A 15,557-nucleotide genomic window follows, 5' to 3' on the forward strand; every position below is an offset into this window, starting at 1 on the left:
TCTTCCCAGTGAGTTCTTGTAACGAGAATATGATTGCTCCCTTTTTAAAACCCAGTGAAAAACATGCAGATTTTACTAGGGAATAGAACCCACTGTTCTTAATATTGGTCAATGAGAACTAACTGCTAACATTTTGTTAACGTGTTAATGATTGTATGTGTTCTATTAATGAATATGATACTGTTATATATTTTCATTATGGTTACTTCTGGTGTAGTATTCCTTTCAAATTTTCATAAGGTTGGTCTGGTGGGAAATGCTCTGTCTAGAGAATACTTTCTTCTTCATTCTAAATGATAGTTTCACTGCATATAATCTTACTTGAAAATCTCTTTCTTTTTCTCTTTAGACATTGAATACACCATCTCATTATTTCCTAGTCTGAGGTTTCACTTGAGAAGTCTTTGTTAATCCAATTTATTTCCATGTATAGGTAATGTGACATATGTTTATTAGGAGCTTTATTATTCTGTGCTTATTATTAACATTTTTGCTCAGGATTTCAATTATTATTGTTGTTGTTTTATGATGCAGTTCCATTGACTCTGGGCTTTCCTGTACCCTTCCCAAAGACCAACTGCTGATTTACTCACTAGTATTGTAATGGGTAGTCCTACACAAATATTGGCAGGAGACTTGATCTGCTGTATTTTGGAGACTAAAGGAACGTGGAGCAGGGGAAAGTGAAAGAGTTTTTTCTGGTGAAAGAGGACAAGGCAAGTGGTAAAGACTTGAGGAAGAAGAGCCTATTTGCAAAGGTCCAAAGAGGAGGGGACAGGTGCGTTCAATAGCAAGAAAGTCTTGAGCACATCACAATAAAGGCAGAGGAAGGTGAGCTGTGTTGTGTTTCTGTAGTGTAATGGTCATCATGCTCGCCTAGCACGCGAGAGGTCCCCGGTTCGAAACCGGGTGGAGACATGTTGCTGCGTTGTAGTTTCTTCTTTTGCCACTGCCTCCCAGCCTCCTCCACGGAGAAGCCTCAGAAAGAAGCAGCAGCTGGGCCGCTTCCCAGCATCCTCACAGGCAGGACTGCGGAACTGGTCCTATTCTGGCGCCCTGCCCCCCAGTTTTCCCCACCCCTATTCTTTTTCCTTCTCCTGGCAGAGAGCGCGCAATTGTGGTTGTTCCATTGGTTGTTCAAGGACTGCTGCTGTGCCAGGGAGTCCCTGGAGCTGGTGAAGAGGCTGGGTTTGTAGCAACAGAGGAGGAGGTGCAGCGGTGGCTGGGCTTCCACCAGTGAAATGGGAGGAGGGTTGCAGCAGTGGGTGGGGAATTAGCTCAGGTAGTAGATAGCTTGTTTAGCATGCAAGAGGTGGTAGGGTCCATACCCACATTCTACATACTTGTTTTTCCTTCCCTTGGCTGACAAAACTCTTCTTTGAGTGGTGTCTGGATTGTGACCTGAAGACACAATGACACAGAACCGGTAAGGACCTCTTGGTTGGTCATTACACTGTGCGTATTTCGTGTCTGCTCACCACCTCCTTGTGAGTGACGTCACAGCAGAGGCATCGCCAAGTGGCTCCATGCTCTGGTAATCTGTCACCACAGACCCAGCCATCTCCTTGTCACAGAGATGACAGGATCTAGATTTTGACCCAAAAAGCTAGCAAGCAAGCGCTCCGTCAAGATCACCCCACCAGCAAAGCAGCTCATAACCAGTTCCTTTGTTCCGTGAAGATAATGTGCTTAAAGGCATAAAAATATCCCTATCGTGGGGCTAAGGTTCTCTATGTTCCATCCCTTTGCAAGTTCTTTTTCTTCTGCATTCATCATTCTGTCTTTTCTTGTAAATTGTGATGGGTCAAACCTGAACTCCTCTCACAATTTCTCATGCCTCCTCATTCATTCTTTCCAATCTGTGATTGGAAGAATCTGTGATTTGGAATAACAAAAATGAATGTGGTGTTTCTGTACAAAGTGAAATAGACACAGGGACATTGTTCATAAGTTCAGCTGTATTTGAATTCTGAGAGCAGAAAAGTGGGTACCTGGGAGCAGAGACATAGGGATATGGTCGGCATTCTCTGTGGAAACACGTGCACTAGTTCTGGGGGTCCTTTGGAGGATTTGGGAGGAGTGTTTTCCCACTTCCCACTCAGGTCCCAGGCAACGGTGAGCAGGGAGGAAGCAGAGTCCGGTCTCCATGCAACCTCCTGCTCCAGCTCCTGGAAAGACGCAACTGCCCTCCCCAGTCCCCTACACGGGTGTCCTTGCTCCCAGTGCCTTTACTCCCATGACCCAAAGCGGCTCAGGGTCTTTCTGGCCCTCCTGGATTCCTGTTCTCCTGTCCCCGGATCCGTGAAGCAGTGGTGCACTGGCCCGCCTGACCCAGAGGACGTGTCCTTGCAGGCAGAATGTGCTCTATACTTCCAGGAGGTGGCTCACGTTGGTCCACAGCCCAACCCCACGTTTCCTGGGTGCTCAGGGACACTGAGACTGGGACCAGACCTGGGGCACTGGTCCATGCATTCAGGTCGTGCTCACGGCTCTGGGAGAGCCTAGGAAGCATGGAGGCTACTGGTGTACTGAGCTAGGCTGTGTAAGGATTAAGGAATACTCTAAGCAGTATGTTTGTGGGCCATGCTGGCATTGAGAGTTCCATGTATTTCAGATAGAATTATTTGTGCGCTCATTAAGCTTTCACTATCCAATTCCCGTCAGAATCCGTGGTGTTGCAGGGATTAGCTTCTTTAGCTTGGCTGGGGTTTAAGTTCTATCCTATAGGAAGAGGCTCCTGCCTCTCACTCATGCAAAGGTTTCATTGCACAAGCTTTTTTGCAAGGGGATTCTAAATTCCCTGCCAACTTTTTCACGCAAATGTTGGTCAGTATTTCAACCTTATTTCCTTTAACCTTGACCCCACCTGCTCTCTGTCTACACTGCCTTTTGATCATTAACTTCCCCCACCTTTTTTTTTTACTTGAATTTAATTTTTCGAGGATCTTTGAAAATAATTATATGAGCTACATATCCCATTCCTCAGCAGGAGGAGAAAAGAAACACAAAACATCTAAAAATAAGGATGCTTGGGAAGTTTGGACAAACAACCCAGAAGATACTCAGAGATACACGCCACGGAGAAAAAGTCTCTCATACAATACTTCAGCCTTCTTGTTATAGCTTTAAAAAAAAATTGGCCATCAAACATACCTATGAAAATTCACTAGAAAAAGGACTAGCCTGGGGGAGGGTTCTGGGGTTCAGCCTGGAGCTGCATCCGTTTCTGGGCCCTCCCACCCCTACCACCCTGCCGCCCCACCTGGTGTCTGCCCAGGGCTGCAGGAAGGACAGGGCACTTTCCTAGGTTGGGATGGACGGGACAAGGAAGTGCTGAGATGGGGGAGCAGGCAGCTCAGGCGGTGGAAGCAACCCTGCCTGGTCCTTACCTGGTAGTGCTAAAAGTGTCATCTTGCGTGGTGCCTCTTTTTCAGTTCTGTTGCCTGACTACCGAACTTGAAGGGTCGACAGTAGTAGTAGTAGAGCATGCATCAGACCAGACTGAAAATAAGGCACCCACTTTAAGGATCAAATCATTAACATTACTTTTTTATGCAGATGTAAATGCAAGTTCCAGAGGAATGTTAGAGCTTAGCAAACAGGAGGTGCCAGGAGAGACTGACCTTTTTATATAGCAAAGCATCATGCTGACAAACCAGTAATTGGAATTTCCACATACAATATTATGTCATTTGAAGCTGGGCAATATTTTAATAAATTACAGTGTTTCTGTTTTGAATAACAAAGGTTTGATCCCAAGAAAAAAGTGGATATGCTAGTGTTTTTCTACGTTGATCCTGAACTTGCTGAACATCCAAAAATGGTGGATGATGATCTCATCACACTTTCTTACTCTTTGTTTGGAAGCCAAAGAAGGACAGAAATGATCTTTTCCACGTTGGTCATTCAGTACCATGTTATTTAACTTCATGGCATTGTTAATTTCTTTCTGTTCCTGCTGTTGATTTTGTTTTGTGGCTTTTTATTTAAGGGGATATATAGTAGCTATGTAATGGAGACTCATTTCAAGATGTGAGGATACAATGCAGTATGCGTCTCTACCTCCAGACTAAAGATGGACTCCCAATGAAACTGTTGGATATATCTTGACAATAGGATACTGGACTCTCTGCCATTGTCCATGTCTGCAATAATGGACATATGACTGTGTATGAAGAACTATACTGTAGTAATGATATAGGGGAACTCAGTGGGGTGAGGGGGGAGGGAATTGAGGAGGGGGTAAGGGAAATCCCAGGGCCTATATAACTGTATGATAAAATGATAGTAATAATAAGAAGTAAAATTTTTAAAAATTGGCCTATCCCAAGCTATAGTGGAGTTAACAACTAAGTCCTGTTTCAAATTTGTAATTAGTGAAAAACCCTGTATCCTACATTCTCACAGGAGAAATACTCTGCGATAATGTGAAATATTACAAAAGGTTTTATTTGTTCCCAGTTTACTACATTAAAGTCAAGAGAATAGCTTCTGCTTCTGTCAAAAGAAACCCACATGCTCAAGTAATACATATGGCTTCCACACCATATTTAAATTTGATAGCAGTATTTAAAAAGACAATTTTATCTTAAAAAAAAAAGAACCCTGTTAAGTCTATACACCTGTTTCTTATTTCATCTGTGATGTTTTAAATTTCCCTCTGCAGTCTTGTTCCTGGGCTTGCGACTTTGCATATTCATCTCTAACGGTCCTGTCAGCAATGAGTTATCCCTGTTTACTTTCAAACAAGAGGGTATTTGTCCACCATTTTAGCTGAAGGATTTTTTTTAATCACACACAGCATTCTGGTTTAATGAGTCTTTTCTTTCAACGTTTAATCAATGTTATGATGTCTCTTTCCGGTCACCAAGGTTTCTGGTAAGAAACCCACTGCCTCTAGAACTATAGTTTCTATTTCATTTTGCTTTAGCTGCTTTCAGGAATTTTGTCTTAGTTTTCAGTAGTTTGATTGATGTTTCTAGATATGGATTGTGTTGGGTTTATCCTGCTTGACCTTTGCTGGATTCCAGTAATCTGGTTTATGTGGGGTTTATTTGCCAAATATTTATTTCTCAATCATTAATTTTTTTTGAGATTTCCTTTTGTTTTATTATATTTTTGAAAATCTTTACATAGTTAACTGGGGTAAAAAGGTTCAAGGGCTATAGGAATGTGGGGAAGACTATTATTTCCATATTATTTTCTTCATATTTAAAGGGGGGTGTTAAGGGAGAAGGCCCACCCAATTTCCCGCCCTCCCCAGGTCCCGGATGTAGGATATGCTCCAAGGTTCTTGCTCAAGTGGTTTTGATAGTTCCCCAGTTATAAATTGCTGCCAATCATTAATTCTTTAAAGTTTCCCCCTTCTGTGGATCTCTTTCTCTTCTTGTTTGGATCTAATGAGACATAAGTCCTCGATTTCCTTATTTTCAGACTTGTCCTTAGGGGTCTGTTCATTGTTAGAAGCAAGCTTTGTCTGTACAGACTGGGTGGGTCCTTTTGCTCTAGTTTTGAATTTACTGCCTTTTTCTCAGACATCTGCATTCTGCTAGTAAGACCATCCAGCATAACAGTTCCCTCCATTAGTTCTGGTTAACACAGGGTCCCAAGGGTTTAGGCTGTCCTCTACTGTTTCCTAGGCCACAGGCAGGGAGTTGGAATAGAAGTACACACAAGTTATTGTTCCAACCATACATTACATACTTTAAAATAGATTTATTTTTACTTCAAAGGAACAGTTAGAGAGAGGGAAAGACAGAGTTGATTCTGTCCACTGAATAACTCCCCAAATGGCTAAAGGAGTCAGAGCTGAGCAGATCTGATCTGAGGCCAAGAGCTTCTTCCAGGTCTCCCACAGGCTGCAGGGGTCCCAGGACTTAAGCCATCCTCTGCTGCTTTGCTAGACCTCGAGCACTCAGCTGGAGGAGAAGGCGAACAGCCAGGACATAAATTGGTACCCACATAGCATGCAATGCCAGCTGCTGGCTGTGTAGGCAGAGTTTTAGCCTACTAAACCATGGCACTAGCATCAGTTATTACACACTTTTCAGGGTTAAAATACACTTTTAATTCACATACAAACTCAACAAATAATGGTCCACAAATATCTGAAAAAGTAAAAAATAAAAATCACTTAAGCTCATTTAAAAAATTTGTTGATTATTAACACTCACAAGATATGAAATAAGTGAACACCTTGTAGAAGTGTTAGTGCCTTCATAATCTCTATCCTCGATGTGTTGACCATGCATTTTCACTGCCATAGTTCTAAACAAATGTTATGCAAACATTTAACCAAGAACTGTGCATCATTGGATTATAAATCATGTAACTTTGGATTCTAAATTGAAGAATTAAAAAAGCTCAAAAGCTCATGCTGTTATAAATAGAAGGCTGAATAAACAAATACAGATAACACAAAGGTTAACCACAATTAGTGTAGGTACTCCGCCCTCTAACAGCTATATCTAAAACCATCCACTCCCTCCTGTGAAGGAGAGCACCACTTGCGGGATTACTTCCCAAGGATGGAGCAAGCTGGTTGTTTCCCTGAGTGCTGAGAAAACTGCAACTCAGCTGAATGAATGCTGGGCTTGGGTCTGAGAGTTGTGGCCAGCTTAGAAGGATAGCTGCAGGGCAGATATCTGAGGCGGGCATGGAAGAAGGCAAGAGGTGGGAAGGGTAGGCTCTGGGTTAGGACACCCCACAACTGACAGTGTCTTCTCAAATGACTGGACACCCCACAACTGACAGTGTCTTCTCAAATGACTGGTATAGCTTCTGCCCTGTGATTGGCTACTATCAAGCTAATGCAGGGTGAAATCAACTCCACAAAGACAGAACTATGGGAATAAGATGTCGAGGAGTCCAGAATGCCACAGCCCAGCTAGCGCTCTTCAGATTTTCTCACTGTCCCTTCCCCAGTCAGAGGTTCCTGCAGTGCTCCCTGAGACTGACCTGGGGGACGCCTTGGTCTGGGAACCCAGGCCCAGAGGAGCTGAACCTGCTGGCTGAGCTTCCCTTCCAGCCTCTTCTGTGTCTCCTTCCTCAGACTGAGCATCCTCCCACCTGAGACCCCTGTAGGGCGCACGTGCATGCCCTGTTGGGAGGGGAGGAATACACCATGCCCTCAGGGGACGAGGTGGCCGAGTGGTTAAGGCGATGGACTGCTAATCCATTGTGCTCTGCCCGCGTGGGTTCGAAACCCACCCTCGTCGCCAGTTTCCTTGCTTTTCGTGTTCCAAATGGCTTCCCCTGGAGGCTGCAGGGCAGGCTACACACAGCGTCCCTTCAGTCCTCAGTCCTCCTGACTGGCAGCCTTCCCTAAAACTGCTCCTCTCCCAATCTCCTTTCAGCAACCCAAACTGTTCTCACACTTATGGTCAGAGATCGTCCCAATTTTGCTCCAACTAACACGTTATTCTCTTGATACTTGCTGTAATTCTTCAGTGGGTTGTTTTCAATGCTTTCATATGTAACATCTACTTAGAATCCTGCATAAGGGCTCTGAGTTGAAGAGATGAAAATTGCACAAAGACACTGGAAAGGGAGATGTGTGGTGCTGCATCCTTTGCTTACCTGTATAACTACCTTGTGAAATACATAGCACTTTTACAGTTAAACCTATTTGAAATGAAACTTTTTCATTTAAAAAATTGAATTTTTAATATTTTTTACATAATTGAGCTGAATGGACACACACGTGAGCCTCTGTTGGGTGGGCGAAGGTGGAAAGGGGTTCAAGAATCGTGGGTGGAAGGGTGGATGTAACAAATTTGCCTGTTTCAGTTTTTGATTGGTGTTACTGTGTTGTTGGGGGTTAGTGGTAATTGCGGGGGGGAGAGATAGCGGTTTTTTATTATGTGGGGGTTGCTCAAGAATCCCAGAGGGGTATTCGGCGCGCATTTGTTGGACCGAATGGGGGGAGGCTTTGTGGGGGCGATGGGGAGATGACTCGTTTTCTTTGAGGAGATTGCAGAGTGTCTGAGTTTATAATGAGTCTTAGGTGGTTCATGGGCTTTCAGGGTGTTTGTGAAGTGGTCTTCCCAAGTCTTTTGGTAGGCTATGATGGAGAGCACCGTCCACCAGACTCTCGGGTTTGTTAACATGGGTGTTAGTGTCCGGGGGCGTTGTTTTTGGGTTGAATGCGGTATTGTTATAACTTCTCGGGGTGTTTATGCTGGTTTTGATACTTTTTGTGCGCCCCAGGGAAAGGGACAGTAATTTTCAAGCTTTATGAAGCGTAGGTCAAATTATGAAAGATAAAAAAACGGGTGTAATAAGAATAGTGTCACTGGGGCTACGACCGTTGTGTCCTGTGAATTTAAGAATCACGGCCGGTGACGCTTGCCTTCCTTATATATTGCAGGTGTCATTGGGGGGCCTGCTGCTGTTATTCCATTGCCCCGTTATCACTGCACAATATGTACTAGGGTCTTGGCCTCCAAACATGTGGTAATCTGGATGAATGTATAAGTTCTAGTGGGCTCGCCTGAGTCAGCTTCACCAAGTCCCCAGACATTGCAAATGATTTGGGGTGGGAGTGAGCAAGTTAAGATGGTAGACGGGTCTCTCTCTTGCTCTCTTTCTCCTCCCCACCCTTGTATGAAAGTATGATTTCAATTGAGTTACTCATACATTTAAACTATAGGTGGCAAGCATCTTGGCACGAGCTGAATAACCCCACTTGCAGGCCTGCTTTACCGTGCTGATGGCAACCATAGGGTTGTAACCCATAGAAATTGCGAAACGTTCTATGGCCTGTATCTCCCTGCTTGCTGGCTGGGAAAAGCAGTGGACAATGGCTTGAGTGTTGAGACGTGCACATTGTGAACAATCCACATGTAGTTTCTCCTGATGGAAACTCATGATTGTTGGGTGTGGCCTCAACTCCAATTGCTGTGGTGATTTGGAGAGTGAATCAATGAATGGAAACCTTCTCTGTCTCTCCTTTTCTTTGTGTAGGTCTGCCATTTCAAATAGAAATGGATAAGTATTTTTAAAATTAAATAAATAAATAAATAGTAATACAGTTCACAAAGTCTACTTCTGACTGTCAGATACTTCTCCCATGTTGTTGCTTGAGTCTTGGTGGTGAGTGGCAGAGGTAGGAGTAGATCCAATCAACTCCAAGGAACCTGGACCCTCTGAGATCTACTATCATCAAGCTGCCTTCTGCTCATTAGTGCAGGTTCAGTGTAATTAGGATCAAGAAGTTTCTGGACTTGACAGTTAAGAGCACAGCAGGGAGAGGGCAGAGCTGGTCCCAGGGACCCAGAGCATGCAGAAGGAGCCAAACTCATCACACTGACATGCTGACATCAGTGACAGCATCCCTGAGTGCTGGGGCTCAGGCAAGGATAAACAGTCCTGGCTGTGCTGCTCTGCCACAGCCCTGCAGACTGCACAGGTGAGTGAGCCCCAGTGTGTGTGTGTGCAGGGGTAGCTGCCTTTGCTCTGGAAGGGAAGCTGTTCCAGATAGAACTGGTCAGGGCCAGGCTAGGTGAGGAAATGTCTTACCCTCCCTGTCTCCTGTGGAAGATGAAGATGTGAGTGCCCTGGGAGAGGGTGGCTATCACTTTCCAGTGCAACCAGCAGCACCTGCTTGTGCGGCCCTGGAGGGAGATTCTGTGCAGCAGAGCCACTGATGCCCTGAGGCTGAGGCTGCTGCATTTCCCAGGTGTGAGGGAGACTGGGGGCATCAGGCAGCAGTGGGCTGTCAGCCTGGGTGGCTTCTGGCTTTTCTGCAATTTGCAGCTCTGGGACTTTTGTTTTTGTCTTGTTTTCACTTCATTTGTCTCTTACATCAGGTGTTTTGGTGCCCTTCATTCTTTTAAGCATGGGATCTTCTTAACCTCTTCATCTGGTATCCTAAGATTTTGACATTTGTTTTGCACATTTGCTTTAAACTGACACTCCAGCTTTTTAAACACAGTACAAGACACTGTTTTAGAAAATTGTGGAAACACTGGAGAAAGAATAGCTGTGAGGAGCATAAAAAAGTAACACCAATTATTGCCATTTAGAAATTATTCCTGTTACTAGGAACAGACAAAAACACCCTTTGCCTGTGTCCTTGCTCCTCACTGTAGACTGGTCCAGGACAAAGTCCCGACTGGTTTTTACCGTGTGGTTGATCTTACAGAGGTGGTGTGCACAAAGACATTGGGGAGGTCTGGATCTGAGCTTCAGAGTAGCCAATTGCAAAGCTTTTTGACTCTCTGCACTGTCACACCATCGAGACCCAATGACACTGAATAAACTAAATCACTGGAGTGAATCAAGATATTCTTTATAAACAATTTCTGTGTCTTATCCAAACATTTAAGGCATCCATGACCTGCTTCATTTACTAATTAGATCTATTTTGTATAATTGTGATTTCTCAATTATTAAATCATTTATGGAGCCTGTAAAAGAGGAAGGTATACTAGAAGATGCAGTTGTGGCTCAAGTTGTGCCCACTTTAAAATGAAGAAGCAGAGACCCAGGGAAGGAAGCCTATGGTCCCCAAATTAAGGAACAGGTACCTACCAGACCAAGGATGTAAACCCAGGCTCAGCCAAGGGTGCTGCACTGACACCTCTCACATCAGTTACTGTCTCAGGGTGTCAAGGGGACTGGGCTCTCAGGCTTACCAGCGGAGATATCCTTGGAAACACCGGTAAGTTACAAACAACAAATCTCAGGGTTGTATTTACAAGGAAAACTTTGTCTTTATTGTCAATTATCTCTTTGCTTGGCTTCCAACTCAAGCAGATGCTTGACTTTTAATTTCAAAGCTGAATAGTCAAATGACCCAAAGACAGTTTAAAGCAAAAAGCCCTTTAGATCAGAAGTACACATTCTCCTGTTACAAACAGAGCCTGCAATTTTAATCCAATGAGGCATGTGGCCTGCTTTCCTCTTCCCTTGCCTCCCTGCCGCTGGTAAGACTGGACACTGTTAGGCACAGCTGAGTCTGTCAGGGAGTTTGCAAGGTCTTCCCTGACATGCATCCTGGGCACTTCCAGTTGCAGTTCCCTCCAGGCAGGCCTTCCCTCTCACTCAGCGAGGCCACTTTTGAAGCCTGCACAAGATGTAGGCTGTGGATTCGCAGCTGGGATGCATTCAGCACAGTGGACCCCAAGGTCCCTGCTGCACTGCAAAGTGCATTTCCTTCTAGTTACCTCTATTTCCTCAGGTGCAAATGGCCTGACCAGTGTCTTGTCCAGCATGGCACCTGCATGATTGCTGAGAGGCCTCTCCCACGCTCGGAATTAAGATAAGACACCCCCTTCATTCTTCCCACTTGGCCAACTTTGAAAGAAAACTCCCCACAGCAATATCTTCTCCGAATGGCCTATAATCCCAAGTCCCTGTAACACTGAAAAAGTTGGGACTACATTATAAGTTCACAGGATCCAAGAACCGTAAAACTGAGTCTGCCCAAAAGGAAATCAGAAGATTGGCACATATCTGTGTACCCTAAAACTCTGTATTTTTTTTATAATGAGGTTTTACTTATTTATCTGTGTCTTAAATGTTCTAAATAGGCAGACAAGATTGAATGCGTTAACCAGGTAAAATGTGATGTTTTGAAGTCTGTGCATCTTGTGAAATGACTAAATCTGGCTAATTAACATGCACATTACCTATAGGATTTCCTTCAGTTCTGAGATCGTGCTACACGAAGTAGTCACAACACTCTGTGTGATATTTGAACACCAGTAAAAAGTGCCAGAACACAGATAAATGGTTAAACCTAGCAATTGCCAGTTGGTATAGTGGTTAAGATGCTGCTTGGGACACATGCATCCCATAACACAGGGCTTGGGCTTCAATCTTGGCTCTGCCTCCTGCCCAGCTGCACTTAAGGAGTTGCATGCTTGCCATGTAGGTGAAAAAATCCAGATTGAGTTTCTAGCTCCCAGGTCACCCTCAGATGTTGCAGGCATTTGGAAAGATAGGGAATCTCTCTCTCTCTCTCTCTCTCTCTCTCTCTCTCTCTCTCTCTCTCTCTGCCCAAAACAAAAACAAAAGGCACATGCACTCACAATTATATCCAACTGATGTTAGGAGAAATATCCCAAGAAGGGTAACATGAATGATACTTATTTTTAAAATATTTGTGTAACTTATTTGAATGGCAGACCTACAGAAACACACACACATGGAGAGAGAGAGCGAGAGAAAGGAGACCTTCCTGTTAGAGGTTGATGGGTATTTTCTTTGGACAATTTTGCAGAGAAGGTGCCATGAAGCCATGAAGCACCTGCAGACCACACTCAGCACACTCTGGGAGCGAGCAAAGACCACTAAGGCACTCTGAATAGGGAACTCACAGTGCTCACAGCAGGGCGGAGCTGAATGGATATGCAAGCGGTAAGGGAAGGCATGCAGGATTACAAGGCAGTAACTGACAGTGTCTCAGGGAATATGTGAAGAGAGGCAGGATTGCTACACGTGTGAACATGCAGGTACGTGGAAGGTGATGTTGGCAGGATCAATTAAATCGTGAAAGAGAATGTCTAGGCATGTGGATTTTAAGGTCACCATCTTCCATAAATCATTAGGGCAAAATATAAAGTGGCACACAGAGCAGCGACAGTGAAGCACACGCTCAACCATGTAGATCTGTGAACTGCAGTGTTCTTGGTATTCTTCACATTCTAGCAGATGAGATGGAAGCCACAACTGAAGCATGTGACCTTTGCTCATTTGTCTTTCTCCAAAAGTTTTCCCTGCTCTGGTCCATGAAGTTGCAGGATGACCTGGAGTCTCATCCAGAGAGCGATCTTCCTTTTTCTCATTGGACTTGGATTTGGAGGAAATTTCTTTCTGTTTGTGAAACATGTGCACATGGTTGCCATGGGTCCTGAGGGAAAGCCTACAGACATTATTCTCATCCACCTGGCTTTAAGTAACATCGTGATACTCTGTGCAAGCATAATGTCAGGCACATCATTAGCTTTTCTTCTCAGTAACTTCCTAGGCAATATTATTTGTAAAACTGTGGTTTATCTGAATAGGGTGGCTCGAAGTCTCTCCATCTGCACCACCTGCCTCCTCAGTGTTGTCCAGGCCTTGACCCTCAGTCCCAGGAACACCTTGTGGAGAAAGCTCAAACCACGCACTGCATGGCAGGTTCTTCCCTACCTCCTCACCTTCTGGGTCTTTAGCTTTCTCATAAGCTCTAACTTGCTCCACTACATCACAGCAGTCAACAGCACGGATGAGTCTCGATTTAGAACATACATTGGATTATGCTACATGCTGCCAGCTCCACAAATCATCAGATGGCTCTTCCTCTGCCTCATGACTCTCCGGGACCTCACCTTTCAGAGTCTGATGGGCTGGAGCAGTGGGTACATGGCTCTCTATCTGTACAAACATCATAGGCGTGTCCTCTACCTCCAGAGCTCCAGGTTTGCCAAATATCCCAGCCCAGAGATCAGAGCTACTTGGAGTATTCTCATTCTCATGGCCTGTTTCCTGCTCTTTTATTGGGCAGATTTTATTTTTTCCTTCTACTTAGGATCCATCTGCATAGAGGCCTTCTCTTTTTCAAATATCCAAATGTTCCTAGGACTGGGTTATGCCAGTCTCAGCCCCTTTGTTCTGATCAGCAGGGATAGTAACCTGGTTAACTGCTGGTTTATTCACTGAGAATTAGGGAAAATACTTTCCATAGTAAATTTTCTAGTAACAAAGGGTATCATTATTGATTTTTTTTAATGCAGCAAAACTTTTGTGAACCCAAATTAAACATGTTTTGTATGAATGGTGTCTTTGGAGGCAAGCGCAAGACAAAATCAAATCTACTCAGGAAAACTATAGAGAAAACTATAGACTACAATACTAGTGTGATTGGAGGGATGGATCGCATGCATGAGAGACAGGAGAGAGTGAGCATGTGTCAGACCCATGACATGGAATGGGCCTCGCACAGGAACTCTAGGGACTCCCATGCTGGGCTGCAGCTCCTCCTGGTGAATGCAAGAGACTAGACTGAGCAAGGCTGTAGCACCATTGACATAAGTGTCTGCTGGGCCTGGGGGCAGACCAGACTGGGCTAGGCTCCAGACCTTATTGGTGATTAACAGCCAGAATAGGTGTGGGACAGGCCAGATAGGCCATGATGCTTGCCAGGTCATATGAGAGCCAGGTCTGGGGGTGGGCCAAGCTGGACTAGATTGTAATACTCACCAGTGAGAGCTGGAATGGGTGTAAGTTAGTCGGACTAAGCCTCAATACCCACCAGTGAGTGCCAGGATTGGGGGCTGGCCATGTTAGTTTGAGTAACAGCACCCACTGGTACATGTGAGATCCATTGCTGGGGACAGGCCTAGTAGGGGAACTTGGAGAATTTATCTGCTGGAGAGCATGAGAGCTGAAGCTAGAGATAAGCCAGGTCAGATTGGTGGCAACATCCATTGGCATTCATGTGGTCTGTGTCTGGGGACGGTTTATGCTGGGCAAGACCCAACAGGAGTGACAATCAAGTCAAGGTTCAGGCTGGGACAGATTGGACTGCAATACCTCCCAGCTCACACCTGAGGGATAGGCCAAATTGGATTAGGTTGCTGCACCTGCTAGTGAGAGCTGGACTGGGGGCAGGCTGAGCTACATCAGGCTGCAGTACCTGTTAATGGATGCCAAGAATGGGAGGAGCCATCACAGACTGGAATGCAGCACCTGCTGGCATATGCAAGATCCACAGTTGAGAGCACACCTAGTAGGGGAACCTCCAGGACTTCCCTGCTGGCCCACTGCTTCCAGTTGTGAGTATGAGAGCTAGAACTGGAGGGGGTCAATGTGGGGGTGGACTAGGTTGGGCTGGGCAGCTGAAAACTCTGGAGCACAGAATAGGTGTGGGTTAGAATCACATATGGCTTGACCATAGTACAAAGAGTCAGGCACAAGACCTGGGGCTGAGAGCATGCTTGGCAGGAAAACTGCACACTCTACTGCTGAGCTGTACCTAGTGGTGGTGAGCATGAGAACCAGGGCTGTGGGTAAGCCAGGCTGGACAAGGCAGTTGCATCTGTCAGCAAACTGAGGGCCAGATCTGGGAGGAGGACAAGCTGAGTTGAGCTGCAGCACATATGGTTATTTACAAGAGCTGGATGGGATGCAAGTTGAGCCAAACTAGACTGCAGCAGAGGCTTATACATGCAAAAACCAGGGCTGGTGGTGGAGCTGGTGAGAGTTTTCAGGGACGGCCCCAACTGGGTCACAGCACATCATGTTATGTTTGAGCACAGGTCCTGTATCAGGCTGGCTGGGCTGGAACACAGCACCCATTGGTTTGCATGAGGTTTTGGGCTAGGGCAGAACTAACCTGGCAGTTGCATTCTCTGTGCATTGGCATGTGACAGACAAAACCTGATCCTGCACTGGCTGGCATATACAGGAGTCAGAACTGACATCACCCCAGACGAGATTTCTTGGGGGTCTGCTGGGATCAGACCTTCAGCACAAGGAAAAATAGCTGAATACATGGCCTGATTTTGGAGTACATGTGGCCTGGGAAAGCAGTCAAGGACAGCCCAAAACTTTGGGATCCTGCACCTACA

General features: G+C 45.2%; 1 protein-coding gene and 2 non-coding genes across 3 annotated transcripts; all 3 read left to right on the plus strand.

Annotated features, from left to right (window-relative positions):
• Positions 1-845: 845 nt before the first annotated feature.
• Positions 846-918, plus strand: TRNAA-AGC. The gene has a single exon. It is a non-coding gene; the product is annotated as a tRNA-Ala (tRNA).
• A 6,217-nt stretch (positions 919-7,135) lies between these two features.
• On the plus strand, positions 7,136-7,217 carry TRNAS-GCU. The gene has a single exon. It is a non-coding gene; the product is annotated as a tRNA-Ser (tRNA).
• A 5,530-nt stretch (positions 7,218-12,747) lies between these two features.
• LOC121166230 (putative vomeronasal receptor-like protein 4) lies at positions 12,748-13,647 on the plus strand. Its single transcript, XM_040995339.1, has one exon. It carries the CDS (start codon positions 12,748-12,750, stop codon positions 13,645-13,647), a length of 900 nt encoding a protein of 299 aa, XP_040851273.1.
• Positions 13,648-15,557: the final 1,910 nt, after the last annotated feature.

This window comes from Ochotona curzoniae, unplaced genomic scaffold (genome assembly GCF_017591425.1).
Source record: "Ochotona curzoniae isolate NIBS_2020 unplaced genomic scaffold, NIBS_Ocur_1.0 contig_946, whole genome shotgun sequence".
NCBI lineage: Eukaryota > Metazoa > Chordata > Mammalia > Lagomorpha > Ochotonidae > Ochotona > Ochotona curzoniae.

Excerpts from the sequence above, each read along its gene's own strand:
- LOC121166230 (XM_040995339.1), top strand. The coding sequence starts at position 12,748 with ATGACCTGGAGTCTCATCCAGAGAGCGATCTTCCTTTTTCTCATTGGA.